Genomic DNA, 19197 nt, shown 5'->3' with positions numbered 1-19197 from the left:
GGGCTGACAAAATAAATTCTATTTTAAACATATAAAGTTGAACACAATGCCAGCAGTATACCCTATGGCTTATAGTTACTTGGTTTTCATTGCTGTTATTTTATATTTATATATATATATTATATCCTATGATTCAGATTTTTTATGCTTTGCTGTTTTTATAATCTTTTGTCTGCTCAACATGATTTCATTTTACTGTACTGTTTACTTTCTCTGTTCAGTGTAATGCTCCATGTTTTGTGAAAAGAAAAAACCCCCAATGGATATCACGATTTCGAAAAAATCCCATATTTATTGCAGTGATGGAATTTCCGCTGTCAAAACTTTACATACTTTTTCATTTTATACTTAAAACATTTATCATAATTAAGTATACACAGTGTTCAGTACTACAGAGCACGTACTGGATATCAAAATTGGTATCTGACTTTTGGCTAATGTAGGATTTCTGACAATTTAAAATGGCTATTTATTTAAAAAATACTCCTGAAATAGTAGTACTATGAACATGAAAACATACAACAAATGACACATTCACATTGACAAAGTACACATTTCTGTTCGTCACTCAAATGAACGATGACAGACCAAGATCATGGGAGAATTCATTCGGATGTGTGCTACTAGAAATTTAAGAAACTTCAGGAGTGAAAATGTAATGTCATTCCTATACAAACTATATAAATGTACATCTGAATGGATTAAATTTTTTTTTAACTTCTTTAGAGTAACGTCATTTCTCTCTTCGTCTCATGGTGTGTTTTCTGCCTCGTCTGGTTTAGTGAAGACAAACAGCACTCACTGTCTCCTTTCTCTCTTCATATTATTAGCTATCAAAACACTCACACACACAAAATGTAAATTGATCAGTGTTTTCCTGATGATCAAGTGGAACCCACATATACAGACTGAGATCAACAGTATGTACAGACACTTCATGTGTTTGCTCCCCACACACTCGCTCACACACACACACACACACACACACACACACACACACACACACACACACACACACACACACACACACACAGATGCAAACTGATGATAAATCTGACAGAATTCGATGTTCCTGCAGAGAGAGAAATCTATTGGTCTGGCAGCTAAATACCTGAATGGAAATTCATGGAGTTAACAGGAGTGAGTTTAAGAGTTTAATGCCAGCGAATTGTCCATCAGTTCATCTGTTTCTGGTCCTGAAGTGGTACATGGATCGTGGAAAATGTCTAGAATAGGGAGGAGTGAAAGGGTGGTGGCAGGTCTTCCTATGGCCCTCCACTGTAGGAATAGTCTGCCTTGTTGTGCATCACCAGCTTGTTGTCCACAAAGTAGAAGCTGTCAGACTGCGTCTCATACGGGTGCAGGATCATCTCCTGCACTGCGAGAGAAAAAAGACACACAACACTCAGGATTTTGTATCTTTACACCAGTGTTCACGATTCAGCAACATCTAGCAGTGAAGTTGCCGAATGCCACCATTTGAATACATCTCAGCCTTCAAAAGCATGTAGGAGAAACTTAAGAATGTAAAAAGCCCTTTCTTTGGTAGAAACATTGCAGTTCAAAATGGCGGCCTGAGAAGACCTCCTAAAGTGACTCATTCTAAGTGTTTGTTACGAAAAATTCTTATTAACAGATGATTTTACACTAATGAAAACAGATCTATCCATATTGTATCCAATTTCTGCCAATAGATCCTCCCAAATGTTACACACTGAACCTTTAATTCCTGTTAGAGAGTCTGTGTGTGGGTGTATTTGTCTCTTGGGGTGTGTATTGTGACACTCACTGATTTCTTCAGACAGTGCGGGGAACTCATAGATGTGCTCGCATGTGTTCTTGCTGCTGGGCATGCAGAAGCCGAACTCGAAATCAAAGCTCTTGAGCAGCTGATCGCGGAAGTAGTGTCTCTCAATCATGCGGAAGTTGTTGATGGGTGTGTCTCCCACTGTGAACTCCACTCTGCAGAGAGACGGGGGGAAATATAATTTACCAACCTAAAGGCAAATGAAGGCTGCTCACAGGTCAGCTAAACTTTAAAGGTTAATTCCAGTTAATTTCAACTTGGACCTAATTTGGCCATCACTTCTAACGGCTGTAACATTGTACTTACCAAAATAACACACATGAGAACACAGAAACATCATTACAACAAAGTCCATCTGGGTCCAGTGACCAACCAGCCGGTCAAACAGGTAGATCTAGATTATTTAAATCAGGGGTGCCCAAACTTCATCCCCTGGAAGGGAACTGAAACTTAATGGTGGCCACAAGAAAACACTTATTGTACTGTATTGTTAAGATGCAAAATGGTACTAAGACCCCAGGTTCTCTTAATTGACTGACTTTCAGTGCAAAGTGTCACTCTGCCCGCTATGCTCAGACATTTTTGCACATCTAAATGCAATGTCCACAATAATGTGTCATTGAACAGAAGAACTGTAAGTGCACACAACTACAGTAAGTGCATTAGTATATCACCATTAGTGACTAAAACACTTGTCCCGATGTAAACCTTAAGGGTAAAGCCAAAACATCATTTATTTTAATAGTAATCTCACTAATGTCTATTTTCTGGTGGTTGGGTGAATGTTGTAAAAATAAACATAAAAAACACAATATTTTATATGCATGAGTCAGTTGTCGGGTTGGATTGAAATCAGAGTAGGAGTCTGATGATGATGAACACCACTCAGGAGCACTGACAGCTATTTAGTGCCTGACTCAGCAGGTGGGCTGGGCTGCTCTGTGAGTTGGCACTTATCATCGTCAGCCTGTCGTCCCACACTGACGCCCACACACCTCCTACATCCGGTATGTGTCTTCTGTCAGTGCGGCAGGGTTGACCGGATGTTGCTGCATCATTCAGCTTTTTCACATGTCTCTCTCTGCTTCCCAGTCTTCATTTTTCATTTGGATCTAACAAATACACACTAAAGGTTAACTTACGTGGCTCCAACCTGCCGCAACTGCAGGAAGGCTGGGGTGAACTGGTATCGGACAAAACGGCCGGCGTTGGGGTCACAGTGCTTTTTGTCTCCCGCTAGAGAAGAGACATTTAAAAGAAAATGTCCTCAGTCCATATTGTCTATACTATGCAGGATCATGGAGACAAAAAAATATTCTACAATAACATTTAATAACTTAAATACCTTTTAAAACACTGGTTTCCAACCTGGAGGTCCTGACCCCCATTAGGGATTGCCAAGCCTTCACAGGGCGGTTGTGAGGCCATACTGATCTTAAGGGGTGCTCAGTTAGAGCGCCCATTAATGAAATAATCTACCTACTGTACTAAGAGAGTACACTAATTACTTTTAAACATAAACTAAAGACATGGCTTCAGACAAACTTGCAGTCATGAGTAATCTGACCACCTCAGCTCTGGCACTGCCTAACTGTTTTTATAAATCTCTGTCACTTTTATAATGTATTTATGTATTATATTGTAATATATTGTATTGTTTTGTAGTACTTGTTGAAGCACTGTAGTGATGATTATGGGCACTAATTTGTTATAACCTGCCCAGGGAAACGGGCACATTTACATTGAAGTGTAATGTGAAATGCAATTTTGATTAATGTGCATTGTCCCTGGTAATAAAATAAAATAAGATAAAATAAAATAAAATAAAATAAAATAATAAAAAAAAAAATTAAAAAGACCTTTTAAAGAGTATCTACAGTATATCTCAGCATTTCCTTAATTTCTGTGAAGAATTAAATTGTTACTTAAAGTTTATATTATTATTCAATTGTATAAAAAGTTCCATCTCTGATTCAATATTCATAGGAAATAATCTGCTCAAAATTCACTCAAGTTGCTTGTTTGACATAAACTTCCTGCAGTTATTGTGCTCATTATTTTGGTTCATTATACAGTTCATCAGTTGTTCTCGACTGTTTATTTAGTGAATATAGTGAATATAATGTAAAGTATCCATATAATATGTTCCTTAGTTGGGGGCCGTTGGTTTGGAAACCACTGCTTTAAAGGGCACTAGAGAGATAAAAGGGTTTGGAGCTGACCTGGTGTTGGAGGTTTGGTGATCTCAAACAGGACTGTCCCTGTTTCCATGTCACGAATCTTAAACCTGGTGAAGTCAATCATGTGGACATTTTCTTCTGGAGAACAAAGATAATCTGAAAAAAAGAGAGAAAATTAATTTTAAGATATGTTCTCATACAATACTACAAACAGTCATTAAATCACTGTGAATTAGGCAAACATTTCATGTCAGGCAGCAAGCTGTAAATGAATAAATAAGTTAGATAAAGTAATGTCTGTTGTTTTTTGCATGTCTGAACTGATCTCATTTCCATTCGTTCAAGCTTCTGGATGCTCACTGTAACCTCACAGCTCAGAGAGCTTCAGGTCACAAACTGTCAGTGGATGAAAGCTGAAGAAATACTGCCGTTTTATGTTGTGGAGCCAATCTATATCAAGAGGCACTGCATTATGTAAAGTGAAAATAATCAAAATAAAATCCTTTTTATGTGTGTGTGAATTATATCTTTGTAATTTACATTTCAAAAGCAAAGTAAAGTCAGTTTTCTTTATGAAGGCCAAAACACATTTGCTTCATAATCTGTTCAACATACAAAACCTTCTATCCTTAGATACTCAATGTAATGAAAACATTCAACAGGAATGAGCTACGGAGAAGACCTTGTTCTTCCAAATATAATTGTTCACATTATCACTGTGTTTATGGACTGTATGTGATTCAGTGTAAAGTGTCTCTCTCTGTTGTCCTTCCTCCTATGAGAGAGATTAAGTCAGCTAGTGTCCTTCTACATACAAAGCACCTCATAAACCAACATCCATTCACTCATTGGCTGGCCAGCCTGCTGACTCTGGATCTGAATTATTCTCTCGCCTTCTTCTTTAAAGTATTTTTTACACATAACAAAACAACAGTGCAAGAGACATTTTCATTTCACATTTTCAGAATGATGCTTTTATGTACTTTATTTGTACTGCACATTATTTGTTTTATGGTGGTGAGCAAATACATCATGATCTGTATCTGTATCTGTTGAACCAATTTACCAGATGTCGTTAATTTAAGCCTGAAAGTAAAAACAGATCAGAAGTTTCTATATTTATTGGAAAACTATTTACAGAATGGCCTCAGTTTCTGATCACAATAGTAACAGAACAAGTTTTATTTATTTATTTTTACGTTTTTCATTTGAAAATGAATATGACACATGATATTGACACATTTGACTTTGATCACATCCCTGTGAGAAAGCTGGTTTTATTTATGTTTATTTTCTTTTAATTTATTACATTTTAATGTTTGATTTTATGTTTTTACCACTTGTTTTTAATGTATAGTGTAGTTTGTTTTTTTGTTAGTTCCTTGGATATTCTTGTTCTGTATTTGGTTTAGAGTGGTTGGAATTAATATATAGTTTTATATTCCACGAATATTTAACGAAAGACATCCCAGTACTATAGTTTGCTGACTAGAAGTGCTTTCACATGTATTTTTTTGAATTCTCAGTCATTAATAATTTTCAGGGTTTTGTGTCCATTGAACAGCAGGATTGTCAACATAAACCCACTGGAAGACAGAAACCCAAGTACCCTGAGCAGGGTGACAGATTTGGCCATGCTGGCACTCATTGTGTGTGTGTGTGTGTGTGTGTGTGTGTGTGTGTGTGTGTGTGTGTAAGCATGTGTGAGACACTCCCCTCCCAATGGAGCAGGATTAGACCTAAGAGGCTTATTGTGTTTTATCATCACATGGACTGACTGGTTGGGAAACACACACACACACACACACACACACACACACACACACACACACACACACACACACACACACACACACACACACACACCTACTATCTCATTAGGGTTATGGTAAGGGCAGTTATTATTGGCAGTATACGTTGCATAAGGGTTGAAGGGTCTTCATGCAGCACTTTTTAAAAGACCGTAAGGAGGTATCTATGAATAACAAGACAAATAATAAAACATATATGTACTCATACACATGTGTCTGCACATACACAAACTCACACTGCTGCATCCTGTTTTCCAAGGGTTAGAGAGCAGATGGGCCACACAGGCTTTAGCCACCTGCTTGAAGATATTTATAGACCTTTTCATAACCTACAGTACACTACACCTGACACCTTGTCTGAAAGTGTCCCTCTTGTGAAACTATTTAGAGCTTGCTGTTTAATACCGCCGGCTGTATGTTTTTTAACACAATTTCATGTGATTACACTAATTAACTAAAGCTGAAAATATGAAATCAAAACAACAGTAAGGATGACAGAAGATCTAATTCCTTTCTTCTTACATTGTGACTCAAGTTGGTGGTCCTAGACAGATAAAATGCCACTGAATAATTATAATTGGTGGTATACTGAAGTGAATGGGTCAGGCTGCTTCACTGTCACAAGCACGAGTCGACAACTAAACTAACGACAACTAAAATGGAAATGCAAAATTCAAACTCTTTCTGCAACCTTTTATATCTAAGTAAAGGGCATTATGTCATCTTTTTGACTTGTGTAATCATAAGTTTGATGTCTTATGATGGTCACTGATATAAAAATAATAATAATACTGTATTAACTTTGATTAAGAAAAGTCTGACACCAAAGATAGCCACATTAAACAACACGAGGCCCCGAACAATGATATCTAGATTAATTCAATCGCGGCAGTTATTAACAATTAACAACCACATGTCGCGTGTGTGGAAGAGCTAATGGACAATCAATAATAACTGCAGAGCCTTTATAAATGCTAATGGGAGGGATGTTTTAATTAGCATTATGTATATGCATGCATGTGTACAGAGATTGCATGTATACATGTATTTTAATGTGTGAGTACACTTGCAGCAGCAAAACACAGTGGGCTCATCTCTGTTCACTGTTACTGCAGACGCTGAGTGAGGCGTTTCCATGGTGAACATCACAAGACTGGTCATACATTTCCATGTAAAGCTGCTCTGGCTAAAAAAGTCTCTTTTTATTTTCTTCCAAACTACAGTAAGAGGGTTAGAGAGCTGCTGTTTGATGCAGTGCCCTCTAGTGCCAGTTTATTTTATGTGAGGAGCTTATCTGCTCTGAGAATATTATTATAAGCCTACTGTTAGTCTGGGACTGTGTTTCTTATAAAGCAACAGCAAAGAAACACTTCCACACACTATTTATAGAGTACTTGCATAGTTCTATGTGACCTGACAGCAATCATTGCAGAATTAGTTTGAGATTAATTCAAACCATGTTGACTAAATCATGAAACTTGATTAAATTCTGTTATATAATACTGTACAAAACTATCTTCAGTTCACAGAGATTAACACTGCAACACTTCAATTAAGCTGTTTGCTCACCACTTGCATCCATAACATTATTTATACCTAATAATACTTTTTACTTTTACTGCTCATCTCTAATATGACGGTACATGAATGATGTAATGTAGACTTGGTCTCTTCTTAGGCCAAGTGATTACGCGAACACTCAGTATTCTGAAGTTAAACCAAACTAGCTGTAATTGCGGCCTCAACATGATTTTCAGAGTGGAGGATTTATGTAATATGTTATATGGATGTTTGCCCCTGTGTAATACTGCCGGCACTGTGAACTGAGCCTTGTTATCATGCTGTACTGAAAATAAACACCACCAACTCCATTAAAGTGAAGGGAAATCTTTCAATATCTATATTATAATGTGATTAATAAAAGGTTAATTCATAAAGAATAAATCAAATCTGTATGATTCTGTTGCTTTCAATTACCATAGAAATCAAAATGGTCTGTTTCTCATCTTAAACACTTTAAATCACTGATTTTCTGAACATATTTGTCAGTTTTATTTGCACCATAATGCATCACAACTGCATTACTAATTATTTTATTATCTTTAGTTTGTTTAAATACCTTCTGAAGGCCCCAATGTTCATCCCCAAACTAGAGCCACATTATATCAATAGTATCTGATAAAAACATTTTCCCTCAATGCAAAGTCCAGTACGGACGTGTGCCATAAAAAGACAGTTTCTAGAGGGTAAAATATGTGTCATCTGCTGAATTTATAATTTCTGACAAAAATGGCACTTAATTGAAAATCTGCTGGCAGATTACTCCGAATGCATCTTGTGTATTTGTCTCTGAGCAGCTCTCTTTGTGGGCAGATGACCGATAAGATGTATTTTGCGAATCAGCAATGGCTACTTGCCAAACCTGCTGAAAGACAGATGGAGCATTTCATCTGATAGCAGAGCCATTGAAGTCCGTGCAAGTATTCACACATAACCATGTCACTGCTACAGTCTCAGGAAACCAGGAGCTCGTTACCAACTCCAGAAAACAGAACACACACTTTCATTTCATAGCCTCTGCACATGGAGCAGCTTGACTGATGAAGCCTGACTGTACGGTCCTTTAGAGATTTGCAGGAGTAGTAATAAAAATCTGCCCTTTTCAGATGATTACTGTTTAGTGACAACAAAATGAGGTGTGAGCTGTAGGGAGAACACACACTGAATGATGAGAGTCATTTTCAGTTTGTGTGAGATGGAGAGGGAGAAACGTGCAGACAGAGGATGCTGAGGAAAAGGAAAGCGCATCACTGTTTATGATAAACATAGCCTCTTTTACAGGCTGCAGTCTTTTTTATGATGAACCTGGACCTTGTAATAACCAGCATTAGCGCATTAACACCTCCCTTTTACACAAAAACAAACACATGAAGAAACTGAGGAAGCATGTCTGCAAATATGAAGAGTTACATGAGAAGATTATCCTTTAAATATAGGGCTACAGCCAGCAGTCAGTTAGCTTAGCATAGGCTGGTCATGAAATATTCTTACACATAATCCCCTGTTAAACCACAACTTGCCATTTCTACTCTTAGTTTTTTGTAGATTAAGCAAACAATATATGACGTGTTAATTAGTGAACTTTAGAGATTCTGGTTGGCAGATTTTGTTACCTATGGATTAGGGCTGTCCCCTTATAGTCGATTTAAGCGTCGATCGATGAGAAGATTCTTAATCAATGCCATTTGATTAAAAAACAAAGACATTGTCAACTCCATTTGGGAGCTGCAGCTTGTCACTGGGACGAAAGAATCAGGAGATTGTTGCAGCACGGAGATTTTCTCTGGTATATTGTTGCATATGCTAACTGCACTAGCTGCTGCCGCTAGCTTGTTAGCAGTCCTGTTAGCTGTCTGTACCCGGACTGTGAGGTTGAAGGACAGGGGGAGTTACTAATGTATGAGCGTGGGACCCAGTAGGACACAACTGGAGCATGGCGGACCAACGGAGGCCAGCTGATTTATAGACGGCTCTGAAAAGGACTTTGACTCTGGGGATGAAGACAATATATTCAATATATATATATTTAAATAAATTAAATTAATATCATTCAACTACTAGTCACTATTGGTTTTATCTAATGACTACTAGTTGACTAGGAAACTCTTCAGTCAGGGACAGCCCTACTTTGGACAGAGCCAGGCTCATTCATCTAGCTGCTGGCTGCAAATGCATATAATCAAAATCATTATCAAACAGACGAGAGGTGTCTATCAGATCATGTAAATATTGGTGAGAAAGTGAATAAGCATATATTCCAAAATGTCAGACTATTTATTAAAACACAAAGTACTTCAAGAAGCTTTATTAAAGGACATTACCTGAGTGAATGTTATTCTAAGGAAAATATGGGTGGAAAGAAATTATGCCAGCTATAACTGTGCATCCATGCAAACACATCATCATCTAACTAAACAATTAAAATTACAATCATTATTACAATAAAACTTATAAGACTAAAATCAGTTAGTAGGTCTCCAAACTGCACAGATCACCTTGTCTTGAGATTATGAGGGTAAAATGTTCCAGTACAATATGCCAAAAACACCATAATATACATGTTCATATCTCAGTTCTTTCTTTCACCTACACACACACACACACACACACACACACACACACACACACACACACACACGCGAAGTGCTCCACTTCACTTCCTTCAACACTGTCACCTAGCAACGCTCCTTCTGATAGTGTGCCAGCTCGATTAGCCTGTCTTTTTCCTTCCCCTGATCCACCTGGCTGCTACGCAACAACAAGGTGCAGCAGCAAATCAAAGGATAGTATCTCAGGTTAGGCATCAGTGGTATGCAAATGCAATGTTCCTCGTTTACCTGGGGCCTCCTCCTATAGAGTACCTTCTTTTGCCTGATTTCACAATCTTGAGGCACAGGAGGAATCAGGATCTGCAGATTTGACGCAGAATATTAAGATGGTTGTGTGTCAACAGGGAAACATGTCATTAACTCCCAGCACAGGTGATCTAACATAATTACACAGTGGTCTTTCTACACTTATTTGGAGGAGAAATGTATAATCCTGCTTATCCTCTATACATCTTATTATGATTTCCTGCATCTAAAGTGTTATTTTATTTTATTTTTACTGATCTTTACAAAGGATTTTGCTGTGTGGTTTCTAACTTTCAATCTCATCTATGCCAACACTCATTAGTCACAGACCCAGAGACCAACTGCAGATTCTTGTTAAACATAATCATTTATACAAAGCGAACACAGGCCTGAAAAGATCGGTTTGGCAGCAGCCCCTCGAAAGAGAGTAAAATTAGCACCAAGTCTTGAGTCATGCTGTGTTCCTGTGTTCAGATACACAGAGTCTGTCTGACACCAAAGTGGCATTCATAAAGAGCAAGCAAGCTGCCACTTATAGCTCCTTAATCCCCAAGATTAGCCCGGAATTACAGACTTTCAGCCACAGGGATTGACTTCACATGCCTCATTCTTTCCATTTGACTCTGTGGTCTCCGATCAATTAGGATACTGTGTGTTGAATTAATCCCAAAACATGAAGCAGAACAATGCAGACATGTTTACTTGTCTTGACGTTAAAATAATCCTTGGCCAAAGGCAGCTAATGACATTATCATTACACTTTGATGTTCACACCATGATATACAGTGCACCTGTGTATGGCAGGCTGTTTCATGTCTCTCGGTTAACAGCACCTGTAGGCAAACTGGCAAATGTTGAGGTTCATGCAGAGGTTGCATTCTGAGCAGCTGAATGCAGATGAGATTCTTCCCTCTTATCTTTCTCCGGCCTGCATCACCGGGTGGGAAAAAACAAAAACATTCTTCTGTGAGAGGGTTTTATGAGGACAGATTTTGTAATCTAAGCTCCCTGGGTGAGAATGACAGTGACCCACAAAGCCACAAAGACAGACACAGTTTGACATTTTGCTAGTTGTTTCTCTCTGTTTTGAGTCTTTGTGGTAAGCCAAGCTACCTGGCTATAACTTGACATGAGAGATTACATCTTCTCATCTAACTCTTGGCAAGATAAATAAACACATTTTCCAAAATGTCAAACTATTGCATAAAAGGTGAGGGAAGTATATGGGTCTTTCTGTCAATGACTTCATGGTTCAACATCATTCTTACCCAGGGAGCTTCAGAGCTGGACTGACTCCTGAAGGTAACAAAATCCACCCATCAGCCCTTCAATGGCTCGCTGATCATTAATTATCAAATTATTATTAACCAAGGCATAAGGTGTTAGATGAGAAGATTGATGCAGCGCTCATATCTATGTGGTGAATATGAAGCTACAGCCAGTGAATTTCCTTAGCATTAAAACTGGAAAAAGGTAGAAAAGGTAACAAACCAGAACCTCACATGCGGAGCATCATCTAGATATATTCCGTGTCGGCTATTTTTCTCCCATTTTACACCCATTACAGTATCAATGTCTATGTAGAATATGTCACAGACAGAATACCTTCATTCACACTGTCGGCCGTCGTATGCATGCAAACCGCAGCAGCTCAATGAGGTAGCCATTATGCACAACTAGAAGCAGGCAGTGTGTCCCGTTCGTAAAGCTCACTAACTAATGTTCTGTCTTGTTTATTAAATAATTAGTGAGCTTCAGAAGTAGCTGTTTCCAGTCTTTATGCTAAGCTAATTAACCGGCTGCATGCTGACTGTAGCTTCACGTTCACCATTCTGACATAAATAGTGGTATCAATCTCCTCATCTAGCGTTACTATAACTCTCAGCAAGAACACAAATAGCATATTTCAACAAATGTCTTTTCAAAGAAGGAGGTTTGTTATTGGAAAATCGTGTTATATATAATAACACGATGGAAAAACTGCAAAATAAAAAAAAGACCATAAAGTTTTCACAGCTGAAGAAGATTTGGGCTCAAAAACATTCGAGGCCATATAGGTACAGCTTGGAAAAACATACTGTGCAGCGTAGCATGCTTGAATGTATCAGTAGCTCACTAAGAACTGTCTGTTCTTCAGGTGAACCACATGACACCACTTCATTAAAAGAGGATGTAACCTCTGTCTTACACACACACACACACACACACACACACACACACACACACACACACACACACACACACACACACACTGTGACCACTCACAGTGTCATTTAGGGTCAGGCTGTGAAAGGAACCTGGAGGCACATTAATGATTTGTCTGTCTTCCTCCCTCCTCTCTATGGGAAAGATCTAAAAAGAGAAAAAGCCTTGCGGACAGTGACAGTTTTTACCCGGAAAGTTCTGAGAAAGAAGCGCATGATTCAAATTAAAGCTTCAGACAACAGAAAATCTGTGATTGAGTTTAACAAAGTATTTATGCGTTTAACTTATCACCAACAGTAGAGTTTGCAGAAAGACTGATTCTGAAAGAAATACAGGTTCTTCAACCAATGCTGCATCTTCACTAAAATACAATTGGAATACACAAGTAGTGTAATATATATATTTTATATTTTTTCCTAGACGTTACATACAAAAACAGCATGCAAACCAATTTGAATGTGTGATTCAAGCTATTTTTGCCTGTCCAAGTGAGTCCCACTTGAGGCCCGTTTGCACAACAGGTTATTGGAAGCAACAACAGCATTTCACTCGCTATAATTAAGCCCAAAAGAACTTTTTTCAGTGCTGGAATAACACAACTAGTGATTTCATTCTATTTAAATTGATGTCTATAAATCTTATTCATGAGACCTAAAGTTCCCTTGTGTAATAACACTGGGTATATAATTTTCCCTGTAGGATTAATACACGTAACGATAAGTTATAAGAATAGCACGATAAGTAAGGGCTACCAGCTCTACAGGAAAACAGCAAAAATAGAGAATGAAGCTGGCTGCGTTCTGTTCAGGATCATCCCTGTTTAATCTGATTTAGATCTTTCAGAAACTTCATCCTATCAGGATAAGGTGGGGCATTCACTGTCTCAGCTAAACTACCGCAGTCATACACGAATAGAATATGATATAGGAGTGTGTGGTGCTTATTTCTTTTTCCCACACAATGTCCAAGAAGTTGTGGTAAATGTACGTTTGTGAACATTGGTTTAGATCAGCACAATCTGGGGGTCATCAGAGGAATCTGAGGGGATGGAAGAGTATTAACAGAAAGCAGTAAAAACATGTATTACTTATTGCTGGTTTGTAATCGATAACTGGATTACCTCTTTTGTCTGCCTCTAAATATTCTTAAAAATAAAACAGGAAGAAACGAATCACTCTTTAGTTGATGTGGTCATAATTCACAGATGTATGGAACCAGTAAAGTTGGTTCAGAAGTTGCCACTGCTTTGTTTTAAGGGGTCACAAGCCAAAAAGATTGGGAACCTCTGGTTAAGACATTGCAACCATATTCAGCTTGGATCATAATCATCTTATGGAAAGCCTGTTGGCTGACATACTATAGTTATCACGTGCAAGTAATTGAAAATCCACTTGGGCCATGTAAGTGTTATATCATCTATGATCTGGCACGTAGTAGCAGAAAGGGAGCATCTTACTGCGGAGAAAATGCCACTCTGAGAGCCGTATCTCTATAGAGGGAAGAGCATTAAGAAGAGCAGTAAAAAAAGACCACAAGCCGAGTGTTTGACATCTGTCCTCCAGCACCTTCAAGATTATTCACCTCTTATACTTAAGAAGGTCTTCTGGGCTTCTTTGCATGTTGGTGTGAGCCAATATGATGTAGTACTAAAACCTGAAAGAACAGAGGTCAACTCCTCTGGTTTTGTCAGTTTCAATTCAAAACAAGGTGAGAAATTAGGTTTGAAGTTTGGATGCTTTCAACATCATCTCAAGGAGCTTCCAGAAATATCACTGTAGCTTAAATCACTGAGTTATTTGTATTGATCAATGACCCAAACAAACTTTGATTTTGAACCATTAGACAGTAAAATTGTCACTAATGCACATTCAGCATGTTCAAATTTGTAATACTGAGTCAATATGATGCTGAGTCTGGAAACTAGTGCCTGATTGAGAGTGCAACACCACGCACAAGCCTTAGATTGTGTTGATTACTGATGTGGATGCAACAAGCCGTCTCTTTCCATGTCAAATCACTCTGAAAGAGTAACCTTGTGACAGCTGTGCATGGGAGATTAAGAACTGGCAGCACCAATCAATTTTAATTAAAGCTGTATCCATTGTGTTGGCAGACATCACAGAGTGGAAATCCCGCCCGACGTAGATAAAGCACTGCTCTCTGTTCCAGACTTATTAAGGCCAAATAATTGATCACCCATTAGTGTAAAAGGAGCCGGACAGTTCTGAGTAAATCATCTGGATGAGGCAAAATTACACACCAATGTGGATCCTTTGAGTCAAAAATGCCAACAGAGGATCTTGTGTGGTAGAACTCCTACATCCCATTACGTTGTAATACCAACTTCTCTGTTTTTAGTTTTTTAAGGTATCTTTCTTTTAATTGTCTGTATCGATTCTTGTTTGTTGCTTTATTATTTATTATTAAGAAGAAAATATAAACAGCTGCTTAAGATCAGATATAGAATGGAACATAAATAATTGTTAAGATGGTGCATTTGATATTAATAGACATTCATTTTAAAAGCACCAGTATGATTTTAGTCCTAGATTTAGTAAGTCCTTGTCAGATGGTTGAGCAGCATCTTCATGTTCAACATGTGGTCCATCAATTCCTGTAACCGTTGAAGCTGACAATCCAACGAGCACGTCCACTTCACAAAGTCAGACGCAGGATTCAAACTTCTCTCACTCAAGCCCCCTTTTTTTACTTTACTACTTTTCTTCACTTTTCAAGTGTACAACTGAGTGCAAAACCATTCAAGCCTTTGACAATCAAAGCACCATTATCCCATGACGGCAGACCTTTCGGCCAACCTTTGTGTAGCCAGTTAGGACATATCAAGTGTGAACCTTTGTCCTATGTCACCCATCGAGTTTGACATTATAGCCGTTGCCATGTTGGTCATTTTCAGCCACCAGAAGACTTCAAACTAGTGACTGAGACCATAAACTTATTAGGAAACTGTTTACTGAGCTAATAAATCAAGTGAGAAGTTGGGTCATTGTTACCCATAAGGCTCAGTTCTATCGAGCCCATGGAGCTGCCCCCTACTGGCCATTAGACAGAATGCAGGTTTAAGACATTTTGACGTTTGCTTCACTTCACAGATCCGGAAGCTCTGCACACTAATTATATACCATTAAAAGACAGTTATCGTCTTCTCTACCCCTCCATCTGCGCAGTCAGGTGCCCATAAGGACAGTGAAAGAGGTATTGCTTGCTGTAATTGTTCCATACTGGACATTAAGAGATTCCTCTCTAATGTACTACCAATGGGAGTGATTGGGGACAAAATTCAAAGTCCTTGTTCCGTGCTAAAATGAGCATTGAAGTTTATACGAAGTTAATATGCGTCTTAGGCAGATTATCTTCCAAAGGTCATTTTAGTTCAGTGTTGGGGAAGCACAAAGTCTTTTACTGTCTGATATGCCTTTAAACACACTAATCTGTTACTCCAACTGGACCTTCGGGACTGTATTTCATTGTCACACCGGTACCTCGAACAACGCGCCACCACCAACTCAGCCCCCTCTGTTGTTTCAACCTAGGGCTGAATCCCTGCTAACATGGAGTTGGGCCAGGGATCTGGAGCTCTGAGTTAGCTTTGACCCAACTGAGGAGTGTATAATTTAAATTGATGTTTTACATTTAAAAACTATTTCAGTTAGATTGAAAGTCTGAAGCTCATTTTCTGTAAGAGGCTCCATTTTCACATTGTAACAACAGGAAATCCACTCTGTTGCTCTGAATCCACTGCACTTACATGGAAACAGAAATAGACATGGTGGATGACAGGAAAGTGGGTACATGGATAGTTAATAACAGAGTAGTAAATGACAATTTCAACACAGAAAATTGGTGCTCAATTGAGTCATCTGGTTAAATAAAGGTAAAAACAAATACAAATCCAGAAATGCACAACATGATAAAACAATATGGGAATTAAACAGTGAAAGTTTCTTCAAAAATATATATTGATTATAAGCCTTTTGTTGTCCCTTAGTAGTTATTAATTTAGGTTACAAAACGTGAATTAAAAACAAAAAACATTTATTCAGTAATAGCAGTATTTCTGTTTATCTGTTTATCATAAATCATCCATCATGGAAACAGTAAACTGATAATTTGCCGTGCTTTATATCGTAACAGCTCTTCTCCACTGTCTGGATTATATTTCTTCTCCTCTCTGCCTGTGTGACAATGAGGCGCTGTGCCTCGCTTATCAGCATTGAACCACCTAGACAGACTGGAGCTGGGCTGCCCCAAAATGGTGGCATTTACCTCCCAAAAGCACAACTAGAAAAACCATTTGCACTGTACGGTGGGGCATTTTCTGCTTCCCTCTTTTCCAACTGCGATTTCCTTTCTCTTGCAGCAGAAGATGATTGCCCGAATTGCCCGGCACACTATGCTTATCTCTGCGGTATAGGTCTTTTGTATGGTCTGTCGTTTAAAATGATTGGGCCTTGGGGAGAAATTTGTGCACTCTCACCACTCAACAGGAAATAAGGAAAGGAGAATCAACATCAGCTCATTTGTATAAACTCAAATATCATCCAGCTAGGGTGCAAATTAACTGAAATGTCATTGCTGATAATAATAATAATAATAATATTTTGCAGCTGTGTAAATGAATGGCTACATTTCTAATCTGATATCCACAATGTAAACAAGCTAACTTACACTTCTGCTCCAGGGTCATTAATTACCTGAGGTGTATCGCGTCATTGCAGAAGGCTGCGTTTCAGATCTCCTGACATAATCCAGATTACTTAGATGTCAATGGAGAGCGGAGATTACCGCACTATCATGAGTGATTTAGGTATAATTGCACTGACGGAGCCCTAGTATTGCTTTTCCAAATGAAAACAGATGTGATGGTCTGAGAGGGGATAAGAGCAGAAAATGATGTTTTGTGAGTTTTTTTTTGTGGATGAATGATGAATGAATAAAAATGACAATGACAGCTTCTTGTGTTTTGTGTTGTCAGTTCATTAAAATGAACAATTAATCAATTTAAGTGAAAGCAGGTTTCGATCCTGTTGTTGTCGTTGGTGGCGTTTGGATTACTAATAGCAACAATAAAAATGCAAATCTACTGTGGATTTTCTTCATTGCACTTACAAATTTGGTTGATAAATAAGGAGTGAATGTCATTAGACTTACCAAACAAAAAAAAAAACATTACACGGACAATAATCTTAATTTATGGGAGCTTTTCAGAGCTTTTGATCCCCTCTCACAATCATTAGTAATAGTTTGCTCACATTTGCTGACAAAGACCTTGAGATGAGGCTGAAAGTTAGAGAAAGAGAAGCTAGTAATTGAGAAAAGACTTGGTTAAACTAATATTTAAGTCAGACTAAGTCAGATTCATGCTATCTAAGGCATCTGTAGTAGCTCCAGAGTAGATTTTAATATGCACTACCCAGACTGTAGTTAGACCCATGCTTCAGTCCCAATCTCACCCTCAATCACAACAGCTATATCTTGGTTAGAAAAAAGATTAATTTTATCAATGAAAATGTGCAATCCAGGTGACAGCGTATGATATTATGAGATAGATTTGCACAGTTCAAAGTCAGTTAAATTAATTTCCATAGACCCAGCTCAGGGGCTTGAAACCAGGCCTACTAGTTTACTTCCAGTCTCTGTAGCCTTTAACAACCTGCCCTGTCCTGTTTCCATGACATAGTATGGAAACAGTTTCCATATTATGTCAAACAACAGGCTGATAGTATTCTTCTCATGTATTTGTTCCAGCAGCTGACTACTTTCTGTGTCCAGCTATAATCAGCGGATCACATCTCTGGCCACCTGTTACCTCAGAGCAACAGGTGTCTTGAGGTGAGGATGTAGTAAGAGCCAAATTTTCTTCAGCAGGATTTGAGAAGCACACCAGGAAGTATATACAGTCAACTGCTATCTCTTTCAGTGCCTACACACTCAGACACAACACCTACAAAAATGCAAACACACACATTAGTATTATTAGTTACAAAGGGGGGACTCAACAGGCTGCTTGCCTCATACAGCAATAAATACCAGTAACTGTCCTTGGGTAAGATATTGAACCTATAAAGTGCTCACTGACTGTAATGCACACTGGTTAAAAGTCTTATTTAAAGCTATAGACTCTCTGAGGTCCTGTCACACTGTGTCGCTGTCCATGGTATCCAGCTATGTGTTTGGCGAGACAGTCAATAAAAACAGGGAATATGTAACATTACATACAGAAAGACACAATGAACAAGGAAGCAACAGCAGATGGGTTGCACTAATCTCCTCTAACTGTGTCAATTACAGTCGCAGGTTACTTACTCTTGGTGATCTTCTGTAGCCCAAGCACATCCTCGGGCGTTATTACGGTATTTCTGCGCAATTCTTCTTCAGTTGTAACCGGGATCCCCATGTCTGATGAGTTGCAGCCTTGCTGCACTTTCATGTCCAGCAGAAGAGGGCTGTTCGGTGCGCAACCTGACAGGAACTGAGGCTTTCTGATGCTCTCGGCGTCGTCGCCGCAGGAGCCGATTTACTTGCGTCGCAGCCTTTAGTTGCGCGCTGGCTAATACACCGCACAGCAAACAGGCTCTGTGCTGCTACAAGAATAACTCATTCTCCGTGCCTCCTCCCCTTCTCGATCCGGTCAAAGATAAAAATCAGTCCCTTAGCTCCCTCCCTCCCTCCCTCCCGCGCACAAGGCTCATCGGCTCTCTCACAAGCTATTTAATCCAAATCCTGTGGCTTTAAACCGACCAGTGGTGCGTGGCTGACAG

The 19197-nt window shown here is 38.7% G+C and overlaps 1 protein-coding gene across 1 annotated transcript; it reads right to left on the bottom strand.

Moving 5' to 3' along the window:
* Positions 1-272: 272 nt before the first annotated feature.
* unc119a (unc-119 homolog a (C. elegans)) lies at positions 273-19093 on the bottom strand. Its single transcript, XM_051398202.1, has 5 exons — positions 18743-19093; positions 4030-4143; positions 2950-3043; positions 1790-1962; positions 273-1378 (listed from the first exon to the last, which is right to left on the bottom strand). Exons 1-5 carry the CDS (start codon positions 18864-18866, stop codon positions 1266-1268), a joined length of 618 nt encoding a protein of 205 aa, XP_051254162.1. The 5' UTR covers positions 18867-19093; the 3' UTR covers positions 273-1265.
* Between the last annotated feature and the right edge of the window lie 104 nt (positions 19094-19197).

The sequence above is a fragment of the Dicentrarchus labrax genome, unplaced genomic scaffold (genome assembly GCF_905237075.1).
Source record: "Dicentrarchus labrax unplaced genomic scaffold, dlabrax2021, whole genome shotgun sequence".
Taxonomy (NCBI): domain Eukaryota; kingdom Metazoa; phylum Chordata; class Actinopteri; family Moronidae; genus Dicentrarchus; species Dicentrarchus labrax.
The sequence above is the reverse complement of the archived record's forward strand: the minus strand, read 5'-3'. Positions and strand labels throughout refer to the sequence as shown.

Bases quoted from the DNA above. Each gene is read 5' to 3' on its own strand.
- unc119a (XM_051398202.1), bottom strand. From the start codon at position 18,866: ATGAAAGTGCAGCAAGGCTGCAACTCATCAGACATGGGGATCCCGGTT. The intron at 3,044-4,029 runs GTCAGCTCCAAA...TCTCTTCTCTAG, and splicing joins CACCAAACCTCCAACACCAG to CGGGAGACAAAAAGCACTGT. The intron at 1,963-2,949 runs GTAAGTTAACCT...GTCTCTCTGCAG, and splicing joins TTGCGGCAGGTTGGAGCCAC to AGTGGAGTTCACAGTGGGAG.